The sequence below is a fragment of the Grampus griseus genome, assembly GCF_964374135.1.
Source record: "Grampus griseus genome assembly, chromosome: 5".
NCBI classification, from domain to species: Eukaryota; Metazoa; Chordata; class Mammalia; order Artiodactyla; family Delphinidae; genus Grampus; species Grampus griseus.
This window is the reverse complement of record NC_138998.1, coordinates 121,055,916-121,081,094: the sequence shown is the minus strand read 5'-3', so window position 1 is coordinate 121,081,094 and position 25,179 is coordinate 121,055,916. Positions and strand designations below refer to the sequence as shown.

At 34.6% G+C, this 25,179-nt stretch overlaps 1 protein-coding gene across 4 annotated transcripts in view; it reads right to left on the bottom strand.

Moving 5' to 3' along the window:
* The window catches only part of NCAM2 (neural cell adhesion molecule 2), a gene marked incomplete at both ends in the record, with an annotated part of 487,288 nt that overhangs the window by 64,323 nt on the left and 397,786 nt on the right, over window positions 1–25,179 (bottom strand). For all 4 annotated transcript variants that reach the window (XM_082655240.1, XM_082655241.1, XM_082655243.1 and 1 more), the window contains one exon: window positions 18,884–19,057. In XM_082655240.1, coding sequence (XP_082511366.1) covers window positions 18,884–19,057 — 174 coding nt within the window. The remainder of the gene's footprint in view (window positions 1–18,883; window positions 19,058–25,179) is intronic.

Sequence of the window (25,179 nt, the reverse complement as noted above, 5' to 3'; positions counted from 1 at the left end):
TGTAAAGGAACTGTTTGTACATTATTGAAGTTAAGCTGGTATGAATTCAAATTAGACTGTTACAATTTTAGAATAAGTGAAATCCCATGGTAACCAAAAACTAAAATAGCTATAGGATAAACATAAAAGGAAATGCAAAAGGAATTTAAATATCTCGGTACAAAAAGAAATTGACTAAACACAAAAGAAGATAACAATGCAGAAAATGAGGACCAAAAAAAGCTATAAGGCATATAGAAAACAAATAGAAAAATGATAGAAGTAACTCCTTATTGGTAATTACTTTAAATGTAAATGGATCAAACTCTCCAATGAAATGACAGAGTAGGCAGAATGACTAAAATCATATTATCCAACTTTAAGCTGTCTCTAGGGAATCACTTTAGATTCAAAGACTAAACAGAGACTAGGATGACAGTGAGGGATGGAAAAAGATTATCAATGCAAATAATAACCAAAAGAGAGCAGGGATGGCTATATTAATATCAGACAAAATAGACTTTAAGTCCAAAAATGTTACAAGAGAAAAAGAATGACATTATGCACTAATAAAATTTACAATACAGCAAGAAGATGTAACTATTATAAACATTTACATACTATTGAAATATCATCATATGTGAAACAAAAACTGACAGAAATGAAGGGAACAATAGTTTTAAAATAAGAGTTGGAGACTTCAATATACTACTCAATAATGGAAAAATCAAACAGATGATAAGTAAGGAAATAGAGGACTTAAACAACAAAATAAACCAACTAGATCTAACAGACATATACAGAACACTACCTCAAAACAACAGCAAAACATTTTCAAGTGCAATGGGGTATGTTTCAAGATAGACCATATGTCAGGCCACAAATTAAGACTTAAGAAATTTAAAAAGACAAACAGCATGCAAAGTACCTTCTATGACCATAACAAGATGATGTTAGAAACTGGTAACAGAGAAAACCTCAAAAATTCACAAAATAGTGGAAATTAAACATCACATTCTGAAAACCAAGGAGTTAAAAAAGAAATCATAAGGGCAGCTAGAAAATACTTAGAGATGAATGTAAATGAAAACAACATATACCAAAAACATAGGGAAAGCAGAGCTAAGGGGGAAATTTATAGCTCTAAATGCTTACATTAAAAAAAAAAAAACAGGGAAGATGTCAAATCAACAACCTAGCTTTACAACAAAAGGAATAAGAAAAAGAACTGACTAAACTCAAAGCTAGCAGAATTAAGGAAATAAGATTAGAAGAGAGATAAATGAAACAGCGAATAGAAAAACAACAGAGAAAATTAATGATATCAAAATTGGTTCTTCAAAAAGATCAACAGGGCTTTCCTGGTGGTGCAGTGGTTGAGAGTCCGCCTGCCAATGCAGGGGACACGGGTTTGTGCCCCAGTCCAGGAGGGTCCCACATGCCGTGGAGCGGCTCGGCCCGTGGGCCATGGCCACTGAGCCTGCGCGTCCGGAGCCTGTGCTCCGCCATAGGAGGGGCCACAGCAGTGAGAGGCCCGCGTGCCACAAAAAAAAAAAAAGATCAACAAAGTTGAAAAACCTTTAGCTACATAGACTATGGCTAAAAATAGTTGAAAAATAAGATTAAAAATGAAAGCGGAGACATTACTACTGATTCTACAGAAATAAAACAGATTATAAGAGAGTACTATGAACAACTGTATGTCAACCAATTGGATAACCTAGATGAAATGGACAAATTCCTAGAAACACAAAATCTACCAAGGCTAAATCATGAAGTAATAGAATGAAAATACTTATAGCTAGTAAGAAAATTGAGTCCGAAATACAAAATATTTCATGGCAAAGGAAAAGCTGTGAACTCAATGGCTTCACTGATAAATTTATATTTAAAGAAGGGCTAATACCAATTTTTTGGTAAATTTTCTTTAAAAAGAGCAGGAAACACTTCATAACTAATTCTATGAGGCCAGCGTTAATCTAATATCAAAACCAGAGAGATATTGGGACTTCCCTGGTGGTCCAGTGGTTAAGACTCCATGTTTCCACTGCACGGGGCAAGGGTTCAATCCCTGGTTTGGGGAACAGATCCCACATGCGGCATGGCATGGCCAAAAAAAAAAAAAAAAACACCACAAACAGAAAATCAGACAGATACTATCAAAATAAAACTACAAATCACTATTCTTTATGAACATTGATGCAAAAATCCTCAACAAAATACTAACAAATCAAATTCAGCAGCATATTAAAAGGAATATATAAAATGACCCAGCAGAATTCATTCCTGGAATGCAAGCATGTTTCAACACACAAAAATTAATCAATGTAGTACACCATAATTATAGGATGAAGGAAAAGAAAACCCACCATGATCATCTCAATTGATGTAGAAAAATCATTTGACAAAATTCAACACTCTCTCATGATAAAAATACTCAAAAACTAGGAATGGAAAGAAACTACCTCAACATAATAAAAGCCATATGTTAAAAACCTACAGTGAATCATCCTCAATGATAAAAGATTGAAATATTTCCTCTAAGATCAGGAGGCATAAGGCAAGGATGCCTGCTTTCACCATGTCTGTTTAACACAGTTCTGGGAGTTCTAGCTAGAGCAATTAGGCAAGAAAAGTTCTTTCTATGTGTTCCTGTGTCACAACAGGAACCAGCTGTGGAAATTAAGATCTCTGGCAAAATACTCCAGATTGAGGCAGCTTTATGGAATACATTCATTTTTCTGTCTTGTGAAAAATACGTTGTCCATTGACATGTCCAATTGCACAAGCATGATCTTTTACCTAAGGAGATCTCCTTTCTTCTTTAATGTTAGGTGAGCCAGTTGCAGCAGCACATGTCATAAGTGTTTGGATACTGCCTTTTGGTATGAAGAGTGGGCAGAAAATTAGGAATAATTATGACTGCTTTTTAGAGGAAGATAATTATCTCTATTTTCTCAATAGTCTACTTAAGTCTAAACTTAAAAATGCTACAATATGTATTTTAAAAATTTTAGTAGATGGTATGAAGGTTTATTAATATAAATAGAATTAGGTTTTATAAGACAGATAATTAGGTTATAATTACATAACATTAATTCCCAGAAAAGCTTGTGGAATCTCTGGAGACTCCAAAGAAAGAAGAAAACAACCAACTTGCTTAGGTGGTATTATTTAATTTAGCTTGGTTATGGTGATAATTCACAGATGTTTGGAAACAGTTAATAACATAATTTTATTTTAGTATAAGCAAAGTTCGTAATTAAGTGGTACATTAATTCATCTTAGATGATACAGAATATTCAAAGGTCTATACAATATGGTACACAGGTTCTCAGATGTGCAGTCAAGATGGAGAGATACGACTCATATCTTAATACTTATATTATGAGGTGATCACTGGAAAAGACTGATATAAGCAATATTTACTAAAGAGTTGCAAAATAATATAAAATATTTCTACTAAAAGATAATCAAATAAATTGTTACAAAGAAGCTCAAATTTATATTGGGCCTTGAAGGATGGATAAAAAAGAGTAGAGGGAGTAACAGAAACTCAAGCATGGCCATAAGAAAGTAGAATGCACATTTGGCACAATGAGTGGACTGGTTTTGATGTGCCAAGTGTTTTTTTAAGGGAACATTTTGAGATAAAGAAGCAAAGACACATGAAGCACACACATACACACGAACACATAATACATATTTGCATATACATATATGTATACTTAGTATTGCCACTCATTTATTAAATGTGATTATTTGAATCATAATTTATACCATTCAATTGGAGAAAGAGAATTATTTTTCAGCTTACCTTTGTGCATATTAATGGCTGATCTTTTATATTTCTTGGAATATGAGAATCCTATTTTAAATATCACTGCTGTATACAATAGTGATTTTTAAAAAAGCACAGGAGCAAAAATCAAAGCACTACATTAGTAGTTTAAAATGTTTACCAGACCTTAATATGTAGAAAAAGGAGCACATGAGGTGGCAACAGTAGGAAAAAGTAAGAGCATTATCTCCATGGTACACACATGATACTAAAGAGCTGAGAACCAGAGTGGTACCAGTCTCTGAAACCACTTCTGATCATGCCAGTCCACAGTGTTCATCCTCCCCTTGGAAGATGGTACTACTGAAGAAGGCATTAGAACATTTCCAATGAAAGAATCTTGAGCCATTTAGTCTATAAAGGAAAAGTTCTATACTCTCTTTAAACTCTGAGTATATTTATATACAATAATAGAGAAAATAGTGTTCATAATAAAAATTTTAATAATATAAAATAAAATAATTTTTAATATAGTTAAATATTGTTGGACATGATTTCAAAAATTTTAGGGGAACAAAATTTAAATATGTCTTCTAAAGATCCCTATCATTTAAATTCACTATACAAATAATCATGATGGTTAGCCCATAGGGATTTCTCACTGAAATTAAGAAGAATTTGTAAGCTATATTCTAGCAAAGATCTTATTTACACTAAACACTAAAGTGTCCAGAAGAGTATATTTTTCAGCAGTGAAATGGGTTCTAATGTTTTAAAGTGTCTAGGATCTATGAATACTTTCATCCACCTGTGGATTAAATTCCTATAAGGCACTCATGAAATATTCATGTTTCTTTTCTCACTCCTCACAAACATCTTCCCTATATAAATTAAGTTCATTTCTTCATAACCTTTATATCTGTGATTCATAAAATTATAACCACACAGAAAAGCTCATTTATTTTACTAAAATTTTTTTTTAAAATTATTTGTATAAAAGCTCTGTCATTACAGCAGAGACAAGGCTGAGTACAGAATTTTGTATGAATTTGTGTCTTCATCTTGACATATGCGAGGAAGTTTCCAGCAGACAAGTAATTTTACTTAATACTGCTATTTCACACAATTTTCCCCTTAGTTTAGTTCCCTCTATACTTTTTTCTACATAATTTAAATTCATTAAGATTTCAATTATATATGTTTGTAATTTAGTTCGGGTTCTTTTTATGGGCACACTGGAAACAGTCCAAGACATTCTTGTTTTGAATTTTAACATATAGACCTCTTTCCCCTACATGCAAATTCTAACAGATTTCCTTTAACTTAAAATGTGAAATGACTGTGGATTACATTTTTCTTCCTTTTTTTGCAATTCATAAGAGTTTATTGCACTTGTATTTAACATAGATGATTTTTGCAGTCAATTTTTCTTTTGCCTTTCACCATGTGAAATATAGCCATTTAGAAATGATAGCCAATTTTATTTAGGCATATTTATGTTGGAAATAGTATAATCATAAAAAATATTTATTGTAAAGAATCTTAAAAAAGCATTGGAGCTTATTAAGTTTTAAAAATCTGTAGCAGCTTAGAGCTGACACTAAATAATGATTATTTTAAATTATTTCTAAAATTGTGAAACTGAATAGTATGACGTGTGGAGGGAAATCCAGTTTCACTCAGGCAACTATAAGTAACATGGATTCAAAGAAACATTGGAATAAAAATCTTAAAGTGTAATTTGAAATGATGTTAAAATATCTTTTAGCTATTGGGAAACTATAAGATTATTTTTAACACATATATATGGAATTTAAGAAATTCTTAAGAAATTTAAGAATTTAAGAAAAAAATAATGTCATGAAAAACCTAGGGGTGAAACAGGAATAAAGACACAGACTTACTAGAGAATGAACTTGAGGCTATGGGGAGGGGGAAGGGTAAACGGTGACAAAGCAATAAAGAGGCATGGACATGTATACACTACCAAACGTAAGGTAGATAGCTAGTGGGAAGTAGCCGCATAGCACAGGGAGATCAGCTCGGTGCTGTGTGACTGCCTGGAGGGGTGGGATAGGGAGGGTGGGAGGGAGGGTGACGCAAGCGGGAAGAGATATGGGAACATATGTATATATATAACTGATTCATTTTGTTGTGAAGCTGAAACTAACATACCATTGTAAAGCAACTATGCTCCAATAAAGATGTTTAAAAAAAAAAAAAAAAGATTATTTTTAAAAACCCACAAAAAACAGAAAACAAGCAAGCAAACCAGAACACCCTTTTAGACCCATTTCATCACAAGTGGTAGGCAAAGAAGTTTGTTGAGAAATGATATATTACATGAAGTAGCTATCACAGATTCATGTCATTGGATCACATGAATTCTTTAATCATTGTTTATGAAAGACATCTGCTAATAAATAACAAAAGAAAATGTATAGCAATATATGTTTTGAGAACACACATAAAAGAAAAAACACAAAGATAAGAGAAAAAGAAAAAAAGAAAATTCATTTTTTATAGTTAAACCACTCTGTGTGTGTGGTTTGAAAGGAGGGGAGACAGAAAAGACCTAAAAGTATCATCATGTTATATGCAGTGATATCTTCTGAGGTGCATTTCCAAAAAAAATTAAAAAGGAAGTTTTTAAGTAACATAAAGACATATCGATTATTTCTTTATTTTTAGTGGCACCATAACGCAACATAGAAAACTCCCCATAAATTTAGGAAAGTCACAACTTAGATAACATCATAATATGGCAAAATGCATGTGAAGAAATATTAGTGTGGGCTTACTCTAGTTAAAGTTTGATACTCATTCTCATTATTTTTACTCTATATTTTATTTTATTTTTATTTATTTATTTTTTTGCGGTACACGGGCCTCTCTCTGTTGTGGCCTCTCCTGTTGCGGAGCACAGGCTCCGGACACGCAGGCTCAGCGGCCATGGCTCACGGGCCCAGCCGCTCCGCGGCATGTGGGATCTTCCCAGACCGGGTCACGAACCCGCGTCCCCTGCATCGGCAGGCGGACTCTCAACCACTGCGCCACCAGGGAAGCCCTACTCTATATTTTAAATAATCACTGGCTTTCTTTTTAAATACTAACAAAAGCAAAATGTTTCATACTCAACAATGATCAAGGAAGAAATTTTATAGGCAATAACTTTCACAAAATGTTTCCATTAACAATTACTTTCTTTTTGAGTTTTGTAATTCAGATTAAAAGAAGCCCAATCCTGTATATTTTCATTAAAAAATTAATTGACAATTAATAAAAATATGACCTCTTACATTATTATGTACTCCATTTAGAGATGTAGCACTGTACATATACAACATGTTCCTCAATTACCAATGAAGAATCCAGGAGCTATTGAATAACCTGAAATCTACTGCATAACTAGTGGGGTCTTAAACAATAAAATTTTAGGTGGATATCAAATAGCATGCTTCCCATTATAGAACTGGTTGGATCAAATTACTTTATGGCTTCTAATAGGTTCTTTTATGCATGCAGAAATATCTACCAATAAGCAGAGCTGCCATATTGAATAATATTGACCTCATAATAAATGTAAATAGCTCTTCTTGTAGTTGTATATGATACAATATATGCAACCTTACACTGTGTCCATAGCGAATGGCCTTTGTTATTCTGGTTCTTGTTGAGAAAAACTGTCAAGTTTTGAAGTTTAAACTTATATTCAAAATTTCCTCTGAGTATGCATATGACACTAGCCAGTTTCCAAGATAACTGTGATATTTTTTCCTCACTAGCCACGCAATAAAGCAGGGAATTTAGTTTATTATAGGTACTAATCATTACTCAGTAAGAAACATTGATATGCTCATTTTTCTAAAGGGGAATTGTCAATATTATAACCATCAATATATTAATGAATTAATTTTAATATAATATTGTCTGTGCTTTAAAACTTGAAAAAGCCCAAATGTAAAAATTATTACACAAAAACAATAAATATCTGTATATAAAGATGAGATGGCAAGTGGAGGTAAACTGATTAGACCTACAGAACTCAGGAAAGTCTCAGAAATTTTAAGTCCAAAACATGGGAACAAAGAAATGGATGATCACCAAACATTTGAACAACTGTACTTTCACGTTCTTGTCTCAGATTTAAGGGAAGATGAATTCCTCTCTCTCAACAGATGATGAAAGGTTTATTAACTAGATAAAATGAACCAAGGAAGCTTAGACTATGGGGTTATAAATATGAGGGAGTTTGGAGCTGATGAGCTGGCAAAAATTTGTGGGATACCATCTAACATAAACTGCTTTTCCACAAAGCTCCAGTAGTCAAATATGTAGATAATAACTAAAAATCCTCAAAAAAGATATCTACAAACAGCTGACATTTCACAGACCTTTGTTGATGGGGAATCATAAACCCATCTGATCACAAAGCTTGAGAAGCCCTGCCCTTGCAAACAGAGCCTAGTGGTGTTTTTTTCTCTTTGAGGTATACACATCCAGACAAGGATCACCAAATATTTGAGAAAAGTTTCCAATATGAATGACAGAGAATAAAATCAATAACAATAATAACAACAAAATAAGTCTAGGAAAAAAATTAGGGAACAGAAACAACTTTGAAAACAGACTATAATTACAATTAACAGAGGGAGAATATATAGTACTCATGAAATACGAAATGATCAGAGAATGAAAGATTTAGAAATTTTAAAATTGACAGAAAAATTGAAAAATATAAATGTTAAAATGAAAAAAATTATAGTAGAGTAGCACTAATCTTCAGCCTATTTCAATTTAAACTTCTATTTAAAACCAGTTTGCTGATCTATCAGACACAGGCATGTATTGTATAAATCCAAACACACACTTCGAAACAATCTTGGAAAAGATGCTTATTGAATACTACTTTTCAAAAAAAATGAAAATGGCTTTCTCTACCATATAAATTGATTTTTTTTCTTTCAAATTTTAATTAAACAGATCCTTTGCTAAAATTAAAGCCTGGATAAAAAGTTTGGAATTATATGTAATAATGAAGCATGCTCATAATTTTTTTTGTGTGTGTGTGGTACGCGGGCCTCTCACTGTTGTGGCCTCTCCCGTTGTGGAGCACAGGCTCCGGAGGCTCAGCGTCCATGGCTCAGCGTCCATGGCACGCAGGCTCAGCGTCCATGGCTCACGGGCCCAAGCCTCTCCGCGGCATGTGGGATCTTCCCAGACCGGGGCACGAACCCGTGTCCCCTGCATTGGCAGGCGGACTCCCAACCACTGCGCCACCAGGGAAGCCCGCATGCTCATAATTTTAACTATAGTGTTTACAAACTAAATACTATAATGTTAAAATTACATCTAAAATTTAAATATACACACTGAAATTGCATCCTGCAAAGCCACATTGAAGGTTCAGTGGAACTACACAATGACAGGACTAAAAAATCCAACTGTGTATTTATTTCCAAATTGTAATCAATAACTACATCCCTTTATTAGTGAAAATGGCAAGAATTTGGAAAAATAAAAGTTTCAATGGAATTTTATTTAGATAATGCTCTTATTTTCAAATAAAGGTTATTTCCCTTATTTTCAGGAACAAAGGGAAATTCTACTATAAGCTTAGACCCAAATAAAGCAGAGCATGTAATAATTTTGGTAGACATGGAAGGACTTCTATGTGTGATTCTAGCTGGCTAACCATTTCACAAATCAAAAGAAAGAGATTATGCTATTTGAGAGAACTGTTTTATGTTGTTAAAAAGAACTTGATATTTTAAAATATTAATTTTTCATTTTGAGTTTGAAGACTGAAAAATGAGTAGCTGTTTTGCAAGATTATGATTTTCTCTTCATTTGTGCCCAATGAGGTGTATAGAACACACTTACAAAATGTTAAATGATATGGTAATGAATGTCATGTAGCCCTCCCAGCCAAACAGTGCTACACCTGTAAAACATGATTTTCACTCAAAATTAAATGTCAGAATGACTCACATTCTATATTTGAATAGATTAAGTTTTTGATTTATTCACAATTATCTATGCTTTGAAAATTAGTTTTGTGTCACATTAGTGATTGGGATGGTCAGTAAGGCTTCAGCTAAATCTTAGAGAATATAGTAATAGGTCTAGGCTTCAACTGACCCCTAAGCCTAGGACCAGGTACAGAGTGAGCAAGTGTAATTCATAGTAAATTAATTAGTGAGTCATTTAGAATCAGAATCTACTAACAGGAAAATTATGATGCTAAAATTTTCCTGCTGAATGACATTACAATCAAGTGAGAACTGATATTTATTTCTATGTCACGATATCAGCAATTAGAAGCAGATACATGAACAGTATATAATGAATTACAGATATTTATGAACAAGGAAAAGTAACTAAACATCCACTAAACTAACGTAAATTAGAAAAACATAAAGCCACTCTGAGGGCAAAAAAAAAGTAGTAGCTGAAACGTTCATGACCATATGAACGTGTCTTTTCATAGATAAACCTAAATCTATCTTTTAACAAATGCCAAAAAGGCAATGAGTATAATTATGTTTTAAAAAGCTCTTAAAGTTTAAGATGAATGATTAGCACAAACTATAAAATGAATACACAAAATTAGCATTTTTTTTCACTATTTAAAAATATATGAGTGCCTTAAAATATATCTTCAGAGTTTCAGCATAGGGTTACTTACACAGCCAGAGAAACAAGTTTTCTAAATACAATTACAGATTACACATATCATTTTCAAAAGTCTGTGTAAATGTACATATTATCTCACAGAAAAGAAAGGCAAACTCTAAACTATCAAAATTGAAGTGGACGGGGAGATATGAAACTAGAGGAGCAGCCATGGAACTGCATTTCTATCAATTCTGCAGTCCTGTTGAAAACATCACTGGTATTCAGATAACTGAGAGCTTTCACACAGACTGATTTTGAATATCATCACTGGGGAAAGAAGATATGAGAGAGATTTGAGGATGGGACTCCTGCATGGAGCCAGGAACGTCTGAGTTCTTGGATGAAACTCAAAGTGTGAGCTAGAAAACACACACACACACACACACAGAAGACTACTGGCAACTACAATTTGTCTGGCTTGGCCTTGAACCAAATCCTAGTTTGATTGGGCAGGGTGAGGTGGGTAGATAAATATTTGTTTGACAATCAGTAACTATAAACCTGCTCTCATAGTACTCTCATAGAATACCTCAAATCAAGAAATTAATTTAGGGTGCTCTGGTGCTTCCAGCTTTGTAATGCTCCAGGGTAATTTCCAGAGGCAAACAGATATCTTCTGTGGAAGAATACACCCAACCCTAAGGCCTTGCAGGATTCCCAGTAAAGAAGATAAGCAAAATAAGAGCCATAAAATATACTAGTAAATAAGCCACACTGAGTGAGAGTCTGCTGAAACAAGTCAATGAACTAATAGAAATTATGTAAATTAAAATGTGATCATTGAATTAAAAACTTAATAAGAGGTTGAATGGCAGATTAAACATAAGTGAACAAAGAATGAGTGAGCTAGTAGACAGAGCTGAATAGCATAATAAAAGAATGAAACATAATAAAATATATGTAAGGAGATATGGTATTCTAAGCTTTCAAATAACAAGTTTAGCATGTTACTTAGATTTTCAGAATAAAGGAATAGAGAGAATGGGAGAAGAGAATATTCAAGAAGGTAATGATATAATATTTTCCACAGCTGATGAAAGATAGGGATTTTCAGATTCAGAAATCAAACTGAACCCCAAGCAGAACAAATACAGAAATCCACATTAAGACATGTACTATTTATTAAAAAAATGACAACTAACAGCAGACTTCAAAACAGTAACAACGGAAGCCGGAAGAGAATAAAATATTCTCCTTAGATTACAAAAGGAAAGTAACTATCAAGTTTGATTGTATACTCAGCTGAACTGTAATTTGAAAACAAAGTTGAAATAAGAACATTTTTAATATACATCTTTTGAGAATGAATGAAAACTATGGATCTCCCCTCCAGAATATGTATATATGGACAATTACAAAGTTGAATACAATTTTTGAGATTCTCACTATCTCTGAAGCCTGTTCTCTGCTTCAGTTCATATAACTTTCACCCTTAAATCAAGCTACACCAGAGAGGGTGTACTTGGGCCACATTCTCTAGCTCTCTTATAATAATGTTTTTAGTAAATTACCCTGATTCTTATGTCTGTAATGCATTGAAGCACAAAGGAAATAAGCTACTATGTAATTATTTTTGTCTCAATTGATATCCTTTTGAAATCATCAATTACTACATCATATAGTCTCACAACTCACGCACACACAATATTTATCATATATTTTCTGGACTCTACTGTCATGCTGTAGTCTAGTCAACCATCCATATATGGGGTGGAATGAACAAACATGCTTAAAATGTCTGCCTTGTTTTTCCTCCCTTCCCTTCCCTTCAGCTTTATTCTTTTCTAATAATAAACTTTCAAATAACAGTGATATTTCACCTTTCTAATTCATATTTAACTCTGTCAGGCAAATTACCCCTTAAATTATCTATAAAACTACCTCCCATTAGCTATCGAAAACACATCGCAACAATCACACACACACACACACACACACACACACACACATATATATAACTCATATTCTACAAGGCAGTAATTTGTGTTCCACTTTCTCAACTCTTAACTGAATGAAAGATACAAAGTCCATAATAGTTAATAGTGTAGGCTTTGGAACCAGATTTCCTATCTGGGTTTGAATTTTAGTTTCAATATTATTCATCCATATGACGTTAGGGATAAGACACTACACGTTATAGTCTCAGTTTTCTCCTTTATATGGATTGCCCTCAGCTTTATTCTCTGTAAAACAGAATATATTGATACTACCAAATTCTTCAGTTTGTTGACTATTGACTTTATTTTCAGTTCTCACCACAATGATTGCAAAAGAGTGAATATTTGGGACTGAATTGTATTCCTTCCCCCCCAAATTTATATGTTGAAGCCCTAATGTGATCCTTTTGGAGGTGGGGCCTTTGGGAGGTAATTAGGTTTAGATGAGGTTATGAGGGTGGAGAAATTAGTGTTCTTATAACAAGAGGACTAGAAACCTGAGCATGCTGCACACTTTCTCTCTCTTTCTCTGTCTCCCTCTCTATTCTCTGTCTGGACATGGTGAGAAGGCGGCCACCTGCAGGCCAGAGAGAGAGTCCTCCTAGGAATCAAACCATATGGCACCTTGATCTTGGACTTCCCAGTCTCCAGAACTGTGGGAAATAAGTATCTGTTGTTTAATCCACCTGATCTAAGACATTTTGTTACAGCAGCCTAAACTAAGACAGAAATGTTAGCTATCTTTAATGTTACATTAATTGCCTGATCACTGATATTTTGTCTCAGCAAGGAGGAACAACATGATCATTTTAGAAGACTATCTATATACAGTGTGAGGTGGAATTAATATATTTTCAGAGTAATTTCACTCAAAACATCATTGACAAATCTTCGTGTACTAAATGAGAATTTGCTCGCTTATTAACATAAACCAATTTTGTTTCTCAAGTCAGCTAACAGATGACTTGGAAATATCCTAGAAAACATTTTGAGGGCAAAGGAACCATATTTAAATGTTCTGATGATTTATTTGACAGAAATATTTTTCAATAGAAAAAAATTAGAAATAGTGCTAAATAAATGAAGATCATAAATTCTTAGTTTTATGTATACACATATTCATAACTATACATAGATACATGCATTGCAGAATTTATTATACCTCACAATTGAAACTTCAACAAGATTTTGATCTATGAAATTAGATCAGCTTTTGGGATTTTATTTAAAATAGATACATAATAAAGAGGATATTATAGGAAATATGGAGATGTCAGCTAGGATTCCCATTTGCTGCCTAGCTGGGGATAATTCAGGCTGCAGACGGTTAGGGTCTGTCTCAGGTGCAAAAAGCTGTCTCTAACACAGTTGTACTGTTCCCGGAGAAGCTTGCATCTGAGTAAAGAAAGAAGCAAGGGTATAAAGGACTGGCCATTTTAGCCTAAGGTGGACATTATACAGAATGTAATACTCCTCATTCCAGACTTCCTTGATGGGTGGGCTGAGGCATTATCATGCCTCCAGTACAGTCCAACTTCCCTCCTGCCTGATCAAAGCCCTAATTCCTTTTACAAGATACCCTGCAGTCCAAACTAGATCTCTGTGTCTGCTACTGGATAATAAAATATGGAACAGTTGATACCAAAAGTAGAGGTCTCTGATGAGGCAGGAGATTTGATAGGGTATTCATCAGTGAGTTTGATGCATTAGGCTTTTGAGATATACAGAGGAAAATGGAGCTTAGGCACTAAATGGTGCACAAGGCTGCCATGCCAGCATTGAACTGGGACTGCAGCAGAAAAGGGCACTGCAACAGGTCCAAGCAGTGGTTCAAGTTGCCCTGCCACTTGGGCCATATGACTGATGCAGTGAACCTAATGTTGTTTGATGTATTAGGGATGGGAAGAAATATTCTGTGGCATTTGTGGTCATTCCCAGGGGAGAATCACAATGAAGTCTCCAGGTTTCATGAGCAAGGTAATACCATATTCTGTGCAGAATTATACACCTTTTTAAAAAATTCCTGGCATGTAATTGAGCAAGAAGAAATGACTGGCTAAGGGATCACAATCAGACCACATGGCCATGTAACTGGAGCTGCCCATCAAGACCTGCCTACTGACCCACTACATCTTAAGGTCACGTTGCTCAATAACCATTTATTATAAGTGAAGTGGTCCATCCAAGATGGACAATGTTGCCTTGAGAGATCCTCATCCAGTTGATTGAGGTTTTGTGGAGCCTGCGTTGCAGTTCAATGACTCCATTTTCCCAGCTTTGTTTCTCCCCTCTTCTTTCAAAGATGTCTATCTCTAATAAACACCTTGCTGCTTCTGTAGACACAAATGTATTGAAAGGGGGATATATAACAGATTCACCTTACAGAGACTCAATAATAAGGTGCTATAAAATAACCCTTTCCCTTCTCCCACCTCTACCAAATTTCATCATTCCCTCTACCCTCTACTCTTGTATATTTTGGCACTTGAAATACTGAAATGAATGGGCATACTAGTTCCACTCATGGAATTTATAAGCTAGGAGACAAGATAAATCAGAGATTTGTAGTATAAGAAGTAGAATATGATATAATGTAATATATTAAAATATAAATACAATACAATGTAAGAAATATATTGTTGCTTGCTGGAGACTCATTCTGGGGGAAGAGAGAATTTTAGTGTGAAAGCACTTCCAAGAAGGACTGATTGTGAGAGCACATTGTAGGTTGGCCAGGGTAAAAGGGTAATTCTAGGCATTGTTAAAAGGACGTAAGCCTGTCTGGTTGGAAAAATGTGAGCAAGGTTGAAGTATCACTTTTAAAGGAAACCGTAGTGACTCAATGAAAATATGTGTGCTTAAGGTAGAAAGTTTAAATCTAAACTATGTTATATATTCTAACATTCAAATTATTGATGTAAATTTTACAGAAAACATGACTATGATTATGCATTCCATATTTCATATTTCTATCAGCATAAAGCATTTGCTATTCTGATCTTTACTATATCTCTTTATGTTATTCTATATCTTTACTATATCTTTACAAAAATGGTACATCTCTTAGCTAAAGGAAGAGCAAATGCCAGACACACATTTTCTAGATTGTTAGGATTGGTTCCAGTGGGATTGTCCAGCTTGTCCCTGGCTAACCTTTGCAGTTATGTTTTTCTCTTAGTTATATATTTACATTCCTGCCTGTTAACCAAATACTAGGGCTACAAGATGAAACACTTAAAGATTTGAGTTTTTATACATGAAATGAGATCACCTTCTCATTTGAGATATACAGTGTAAATTCAACATTAAATAAATCAGATTACTAAAGTGCACTTAATCTCAAGAAGAAAAAATGACACCAGTCCAGCAACAGGAAGTTGTGTGGAAATGCATGGGCCTGCTTCTGCTGTCTTGGAATTTTCAACTGCAATAATTCATAAAGAGAAGAAAGAGATGGAAAATACTAAGCAATTGAGAAAATGTTAGGCATCCTCCGCAGAGTTGAATAAGAGGCTGAACTGGCTCTGGAACCTCAGTCCCAACATTCCAACCCCCAAGCTCACTGCATCACACTCTGTATATCACTGCATCACACTCTGTATAAGCAGAAGGCGACACGGAGAAGAATTCCATTGGAATAGTGCACCTTCCTCCTAGGAGAGATCTCTCTTCCCTTCTGGCAGGTGAGGATAACGCAAATGGATGAACAGATCCATTGAATTTGTCAGCAAAAAGTGGAGGTGGAGGGACTTTGGCATTTCCATCCTTATTTGGAATTCTTGTTTTTACAGAACATTAATCTGTCTTCTGGAAGAGGAAACCTGTGAGGCAGTCTAGGTTCTTATATTTCAGCTTAATAAGGATGTGGAACTTTTCCCCAGGTCAAATGGATATTCCATAAAGTTGATGGACTACAGTTACACTCAGAGCAAAACCTACTGAGACAAGGGCGAGGAGGTCAAGCTGAGCAGCGTTCCATCTGAGGACACTCTCTCTCCAAAAAGTTCTGGTGTGCTTGCACCCCACACATGCATCCCCAGGAGACAGGTACTTAGATGTGGTCTCACAGAGAGCACAGGTGGCAGGCACAGCCCGAGGAGAATTACAGCACCAGAAAAATAAGAGGTATTTGACTCCTTTTTTCTCTCCGAGAGAAGATGTAGTTCATGCCACCTTCCCACTCTCAGCTCCCCAGGATAAGATCCAGCTGTATGGGGGCCAGAGAAAATATGAGTGCTAAACTGGACTTTATAAGTTTTAAGTTGTGCAGGATTTAACTGAATGTATTTGTACTTGAAGAGGACCATAAATCTATAGTGTCTGCTAAAGATGTTAAATAACAGAAAAGGAGATTTCCCCAAAAATGATGAAATGAGTAATTGGATTAAAAAATCGTGTTTGTACTACACTGAGTTGAGATCATGCAGTAGTTTGGTTACATGATTGTAACCTGGTTCAAGGAACTTATTAACATATCTTTGAAAGAAGAGTAAGCCGCAAAAAAGAAAAAAAAATGTATCAGTGCAGATATTTCCCTTATGTAAAGGGGAGAAAGCTCCAGCCATGGGACTTAAAGTATTTTGGTCTTATTGGCAAGCTTTAGGCTGTCTTAGTCTGAAACCATTAAATGCCATATTCATGTAACTTCGCTTCTGACATTAGAGACTCACCAAACACGCTTCGGACACATTTTCTTTCCTATGTAATATACACACGTACCCATTGTATAGACTCTGAATGCCTCATTTCTGGGATAGTGATTTCTCACAGTAAATCACCAAATGTTCTTTGCTATCATATACCACTGTTATAAGCATGGAAATTTGCTTCTGAGCGATGTATACATGGGGTACAAAATCAGGTTTTTGAACTTGAAAAACTTGGCCAGTCCAAAGCCATGATAAATTCTCCATGGTGTTGCAACTTTGTAAGAAGTCTTGGGAAAATCTATTCACCTCCTCCCTCTAACCCAGGGTCGAGGGGCAGGGTGTGGCAGTACTATTCTGCCGAGTGTAATTTCTATCGTGTTCAGACCTCACATTCCGTTTCTTCATGTCTGTGATGGAGTGCTCACTATCAATATTCTCTACTGTCAGAAATATCTTCTCTTTCTGTCTCTCGCCTTTCACCCTCTCTTGTTTTCTCTTTCTTAAAAAAAATATGACTCCTACATCTAGGATAATCATTTCTTTTACTAGCATCCTTGAACTCACTCACTCATTCTTTTTGTGCATGACCTTTATGCATCTTCTCTCCTGAACCACATAGCATGTACACAAAGAACATTAACTATCCAGAATTTCTCATCATTAAAAGCAGTGGTAAGAGCTGACCTGTTTGGGGGCATTATTTGAAGAATGTGTAAATGATTCATGATTGATTGACAAAATTCCCAACACTTCTATCAAAAACCTATAGTTACTCTTAGTCAAAACTGAACAAGCAGGTGCCAACACAGGTGAGCCTCAAATGATTTTATCTGTTCTGTCTCCATTGTCCACTAGGACAATTCTTCCCAGGAGGGCTCATGCCTTTTATAGAACCTTCACACTACATGTTAGGGTCAAGGCAGAGCCAGCAAAGGAGGAACACTCTGCAGCAGTACTTTTCTCACTATTTTATACTGTCGTTTTGGACCACGTATTGCCTTTACTGTACAATATAAGCATTTTATTTCCATTCAAGGAAACAAGCTCATAAGTGTGTGTGCAATTAACAGAGTCTAACTCTGGTAATTTGGTATTATTCCCTAATTTAGTTTCTTCTAATAATGGAGAAAAAAATCACATATTCACATGACGAAATTCTACGTAAGTGAAAATAACTGTTGCAAAGTGTTGTAACTTCTCATAGCTAGCTAATTCTATTATTCAAAATCTTATGACACACAGTAAAAATCTGAGTTTTCAAAACATAATTTTGAAGGAGATTTTCTTACGCAAGGTCAATTTTTATAGATGGCTTCATGAGTATATATACAAGACATACATTTTACAGTATGACTTTCACACCTACTTATGAAAGAAATATTATTAATAAATAGAAAACACACACTTGATAATATTCAGCCATCAAATGTAACATGTCAGCAATTTGTTTTCAAACACCCAAATTTTAAATACTAACTTTTCCCCTGGAATTAAACTTTGGTGATTTTGCTAAACTTTTTTTTTTTTTTAATTTTATTTTTGGCCGAGCCGAAAGGCTTATAGGATCTCAGTTCCCTGACCAGGGAGTGAACCCAGGCCCATGGCAGTGAAAGTGCCAAGTCCAAACCACTGGACTGCCAGGGAATTCCCAAAACTCTTTAATCTTTACTAAAGATGGAAACTTTTCTACTCTTTATTAAAGTATTCTTAAGAAGAATAAGACAGTGGGAACGTCTTTCCAATCCTATCTCATGAAAAGAAAGAAAAATAGCATGTTGAAGGAAACTAAAAAGCTAATCACACAGGTATGTTGGAGATCAGCTTGAATTAACCAACACACTTTGAAATCATTGACTCACTTTGAACTCCATGGGAGCGTACTATTTTCCAGGTTTCTGATGCCACTTCTTTAACATCCACTTGATAGTGATTAATAGGCACACCTCCATGGGAGTCCGGCTTGCTGAAAGAAACCTTGGCTGTGGTCTGTGACAGCTCTATAATCTTCACTCCATAGGGATTGGATGGCACATCTACAAAGGAATAAAAACAAAGGAAATATAACCCAGGTAATGTGGATGGCCATTATTAAGACTTATGGTGCTCTGAGCACTAGGAATAAAAGAAAATTGCTGCCTATATCACTTAATATATTTGAATCACAAAGCTTGCATAAACCGCTGAATGATCTCTTCAAATTGCAAGAAGGTATACATTAGTCAATCTTTATTACTATAGAAAATAAAGAGTAAAATATTCAATATCAAATTTCATTTATTGAGAGAATAATTTTACTTCTGCCTTTACTATACAATATAAGCATTTTATTTCCATTCAAGGAAACAATCTCATGAGTGTGCATGTGTGAGTGTGTGTGTGTGTTTGTGTGTGTGAGAGAGAAAATGCAGGCACAATTAAAACATAAGAATAGATTTTACTGAATCATTAGCATAAAGAATTATCTTTTGTGAAAATGTGAGATTTATTTCCATTTTGTTTATTAAAATTATATTAATAACTTGGTGGCAAGTGTTAAGTTTAGATAAATTGTCATTATGAACTAAATAAAACTGTAAACTATCTTTTAAAATTTTATTTAAGTATCAGTTAATTAAAATAAAGTTAGATATTTAAGTTTAATCCCTGTATTTAAAGGAGACAGCTACAAAATTCTTCTTCTATGTGTTTTTGTATTAATCCATTACTCACATTATTTCAAACTCAAGAAGATATCCTGGGTGAAATTTCATTTTATTTTCTAGTGCACAAAGCTTTATAAAGAATTATCTGAAAGGTCAAACAGGCAACAGGAGAAAATAAGAGGGAAAAAAGTCTTGATGAAGAAATAGATGAAACCTTTGCTCTGGAAACATGAGTAATTAGAGGCGTGTTAAACATTAAAGGAATTTCTCTCAGTCCTTTCTGTCTCTCAATCTCTCTCTCTTTTTTCAATATCACATTTGAAGAAAATCATAAAGATTGGAAATTTACACTTAGTTTATGTAAATTATATGCATGTGTTATATAAATATGTAAATAAAATATATAGTTCCATCTCTGGAATTAGCTCTACAAAAAGAAAAAAAAACACTTGATTGAAAATAATGCAGTAAACGTAAATTTTTGTTCTGATATAACCAAACATTCATATAAAAATCTCTAATGGCTGTCAAAAGTTAAATGTGCTTTATTTGCTAAAGTTAAAAGAGAGCACTGTAGGTCAAATAAAAATATATGCCTTATAAATGGTACTGGGCAAGAGCCAAGAAGGCAGGTTTATGGCCTTTTAGATATTAATATTGTAAAGAAATGCAACAGTGTACAGTTCATCTCTAATTAGTAACTGTAAATTATTTGGAGATCCTATGAAGTGCATTATGCTGTAACTCTAAGGTTCAGAAATAAATGTGCAGAATACTGATGCATCCCAAAGTCATATTGCTATTAAAATCTTATCTGGAAGTAAACATTTTAAATTATCTTAATAATTTATTAAAGTTGTCATAAACATGATCATAGTTTTAAAAGTTTCTTTAATCCCTGGGTTATAACTATAGGTTCTTTTCATCTGTAGGTTTGATCTAAAGTTTGAAGAGGAGGAAAAAACACACACACATTGATTGTTCTGAATAACACTACCAATTCCTCACCTCATGCTGAGTGACTCTCTAATGTCAACTAGGTCTAGGTTGGACGTCACAGCAATGATAACCTTTAGTTTGAGGATACACTTCAAAAGGAAAGGTTTTAAGTACTAGGGAAGGAGAAAGAAATGTGATTCTTCTGGGCTTTTACTTTTGACCATATGGCATGTACACGGTTCTGGGTTCTTACCCTCAGGGCAGAAGTATACACCATTTGCTAAGCTGTACACCCTGACATTGTACACCAACCAGGTTTTTATTCATAGCACAAAAGTACCATCACCAAAATATAAGCCAGTGGGCATCTTTTTCTAGCCATATAGTCTATTTTCAGACCTGTTGACTCTTACCTTGGTTTTTCATTTACATTTATTTTTTATTGGCCTCTTCTTTCTGTTACCTGACTAAAAAGCAAAGTGTGCTTATGATTTGCAACTCTAAAATCTTCCTAAATATTTGTTTCCATTCTGATTTTACATGTCCAACCACCCACTGACTACTAAATTATGAATTTCTTGTAGAAAAGGACAAAATATTTGATATACACAATTTATAAATGCATGCATACATATATACATACATGTATCATTGAAAATACTGATAGACTATACTCAGTCCTCAGGAAATACATGATGTATTAAATATTTCAGTAATTAAAAACAGTACACAAAGGTACAGAGTATGTCCAAGTGAATAGTGCCTGATGTAGAACCAACATCTCTAATTCTTCTCTCCACTTTCTCAATTGTTTTGTAATCACATTCATCCTTGATTCTACCTCTGATATACATCAAAATTAGTCACAAAGTTATTTTCATCTTTCCTGCATTATAATTCTTATATCCATCTTTTCCTTCCTGTTTCTACTGTTAACTCCCAAGCCCAGGCCCTATCTGCTTCTACCTGCAATGCCGTTATTGGCTCTCAGCTTCCTTTTCTATGGACAGCCCACCAAATTTCAACCCATATGGCAGGTAATGCAAAATCAATTTTTCTAAAGTACCATTCTGATCACGTCACTTCCCTGAGGAAGATATTCAGGAGCTTCCTCCTCTTTACAACAGCAAACTTAGACTTTTCAGTCTGGCTTTCAAGATCCTGAAATATCTAACCTCACTGGGTGTATGCAAGCATATTGTAAAAGATAATCAAACGCAGTCCAGTGTTTCAAATAGGGCTTGTTGATGTGAATTCCATATGCAGTGCTCCCATCATTGTTAGCATATTTTTCTAAATTACTTCGTAGCACCTTCCATCTTAATAATTAATGAATGCCACCTATCCCTGAATGAATAAATAGGACAATGATGCAAACACGTATTTATTTACTCTTCCTTTTCACCTTGACTGGTACCAATATAGGGTTCAATGAAGAGCCTGGATATATATAATCAGAATCTATGGATCCAAAGTCTGGTCTTGCTACTTTTGTCAACTTCAGCCTTGGACAAGTCTCTTAATCTTTTCAATCATCAGTATTTTTCTCCCTAAAATGGAAATTAGAATAATATCCACTGCTAGGATGCTATGAGTATTAAATAATGAAGAACACATAAAACAGAACTTGAAATATATTAAGCACTTAGTAAATATTAGTCATCATATCATTCTCTGGTAACTCTGGTAACTATCCTTCTCTGGTAACCATCCTCTTACTATCACTTTATTTTGTATTAATTGGCATCTATCAATATTTTAGTCAAATGGTAGGCAAAAGATACAATACTGAGGTTCAGCTTAGAAATATTTGCTGTGTATAATAGCAAAGACTGGGTGTCACGGTCTAAGAGTCAGATAGGAACAGTCTCTGGACTTGCTGTATGATTCTAAGCAAATTAAACTTATTGGGTACCAGTTTTCTTATAAGCAAAATGTTAATAATAATAACATTAAAGCTGCTGTTGTAAGGGTGAGTTGATGGATATACATCACAGGACATTTACAAATATTATTCTCAGTTACCCTTTCTTTAAAATGACTCTCAGGGTCTAAATAACATTGATAAGTATTTTGATATTTAAACATATGCCTAAGTCATAGTTTGATCAAAGTATAAGTGAGAAAACTTATAAAAAGTCTGCCTTGGTAATTACTTTATCTTGTAACAGGTAAAGGAACAATAAGAGGAGTTGCTCCTCTGACTTTAATTCTGATAAAATAAACAAATACAATTAAATAAAAAAGAACTAATAAGTAAAGTAAAAGTACAAGAAACTTTATGAAAAAGGAAGGGGGCAATAAGCAGATATATGCATAGATGTTTGGAAATAAAGTGAAAATAATACATCAAATATTATGTTCCCCTGTCTAACAAAAAAAAGCATCCCAAAGTGAAGATGCCCCTATAAGGCAAAATTCTGAAAGCATATGCCCAAAGATATTCATGTAGAAGAAAAGAAAGAGAGTTGAAGAATATAATGCACCTGCAAAGGATATCGTGGATGAGTAAATATTTTAAGTTGAAAAATTTCAAATTGAAGATGAATCATCGGATTACAAAACAGTATTTCCTCAGGATTCAGGATAAGGTGAGAGTCAAAAATGTTGAATACAACAGCAATATAAAAGATGATTTGTGGATGTGTATGCATGTGTGTGTATTTTAGATCTTTAAACTCCCTTCCTCAACTGTGTCCTCAATTATCAGAGAATAAATAGACCCTGATATCAAAAGTGAAAAACAGAAATCATCAAGTAAGTTCACTCAAATTGTATTCTATCACTTTTGGATTAATGGACGTACACTCTCCTCTTTCCCAAGGCCAAATCCTCCATCTCTGAATGGTGTTACTTTTACTTTTTTTCTTCTGCAGAACACTGCATCACCAGGTAGTTCTTCTCATCCCTTTTTCTTCTCTTTTGGAGTTTCAGTCTCTCTTTCTTCTCTGCCTTATTACCATGAACTATAAAAATCTCCCAAATGACAAACTTTCTTCTGTTCTACTCCATTCTCAGGCAACAAACTCGTCTTTTGTTTCCCTGTCACACTGCTTGAATAGATTGTTCCTAATTTCTGTCCCAACATCTTTACTTCTGGAACTTTGGTTTCCTAGAATGCTGGGAAGCTGGCAACTAAGGTAGGGTTCAGAGTCACTGATTCAACTCTTTCCCCACAGGTGAGGATGTGGTCTTGCTAAACTTAGATCAATAGGAACAGTTTGATATTTGTCAGCCTTTGTAAGTGAAAGTACTGAAGTGAATATTTTTCTAGAATGGTGTTTGAAACCTTATCTTAAATATTTTCTAATGATACTCCACATCCTTTTCTATCATCTATGCTACTCCCCTTTATCATAAGAAATGGAAGGCTAAAATCTTTATTTCCCAGTTTCACTTGTTGCTAAGGTTGTTAGAACCATGGAGGCACTTAGGATGAGCTGCACATCTTAGTGGTTTAACATGCTGAAAGAGCGTGTGTGACATCCCTACTCTTCTGAGGAGGTGCCCGTGGACAAGGAGACCTACAGATGTGGATGATGGAAGCAGCTGGACTCCCTATTCCACAGTCTAATCACACAGTTCCTGGTGTTGGTGGCTGTGATATCAGAAGCAGGACAGCTTGGCTGCAGGGCTTTCTGACCTCTGATTAGCAGTTGCAGACTTGACCTTGCACCTCACTTGAGGTATATTATGACCTTGAAGCCAGAAGATTGGTGGCTATCTCGTGCCTTCCCTTTTCCCTGCTTCTCAAATGACTTTATAACCACACAATTCTCTATATTAAATTCTTTTCTCCTAGGTTTGTTCATCAGTCTCCACCCGATAAAAAGTCTCAAATATTAAGGGAATTATCGTATAAAGAATTGAACTTCCTAGATTTAGCAAGACCCTAACATGCAGAGTGTAGCTATCAACTGCATGCACCTCAGGGATGATGCTGAGATGGGTTCCATCTGCTTCTGCTCGGAGCAGCCACCTTATTTCCAATAAATTTTATATATTTTTTCCTATTTCAATTGTGAGGTTAATCTAATGTTATAGCCAATCTGTAGCACATCTGAGACCCTGCAAATTCCTCACTTCATTACCCAAATGCCAAATCAAATCATTATCCTATTGATCTTTTAACAGAATTTGATCACATATGTTTAAAATTTTCTCCTCGCAGGTAGTTACACTAACTCTCTAAATAATTGTTTTCAATTTTATTTGTTCATATACTTAAAAATCCATCAATTAAACTGAGGTACTCCAGGGATCTGTCCTTGATTACATCATTTACCTCTTATATTCTCCATTTAATCTGAGGTATTAATTATTAATGATTTCCTCAATTATACCCAAGTCTTGACCCTTGTCAAAATTCATGGAGTCCCATGTCCCATTATTAATTGTGCATTTCAACTATGATTCATAGGCAAATCAAATGAAACACACTGAATCCTTTATACATTCAATAATTCATGTAAATCTACTGTAAGCCAGGCAATTTTCTATGTTCTGGGATAAAAATTGAGACAGCCATCACTTCTCTTATAGAGATTACATGCTAACTACATAAAAATAATTGT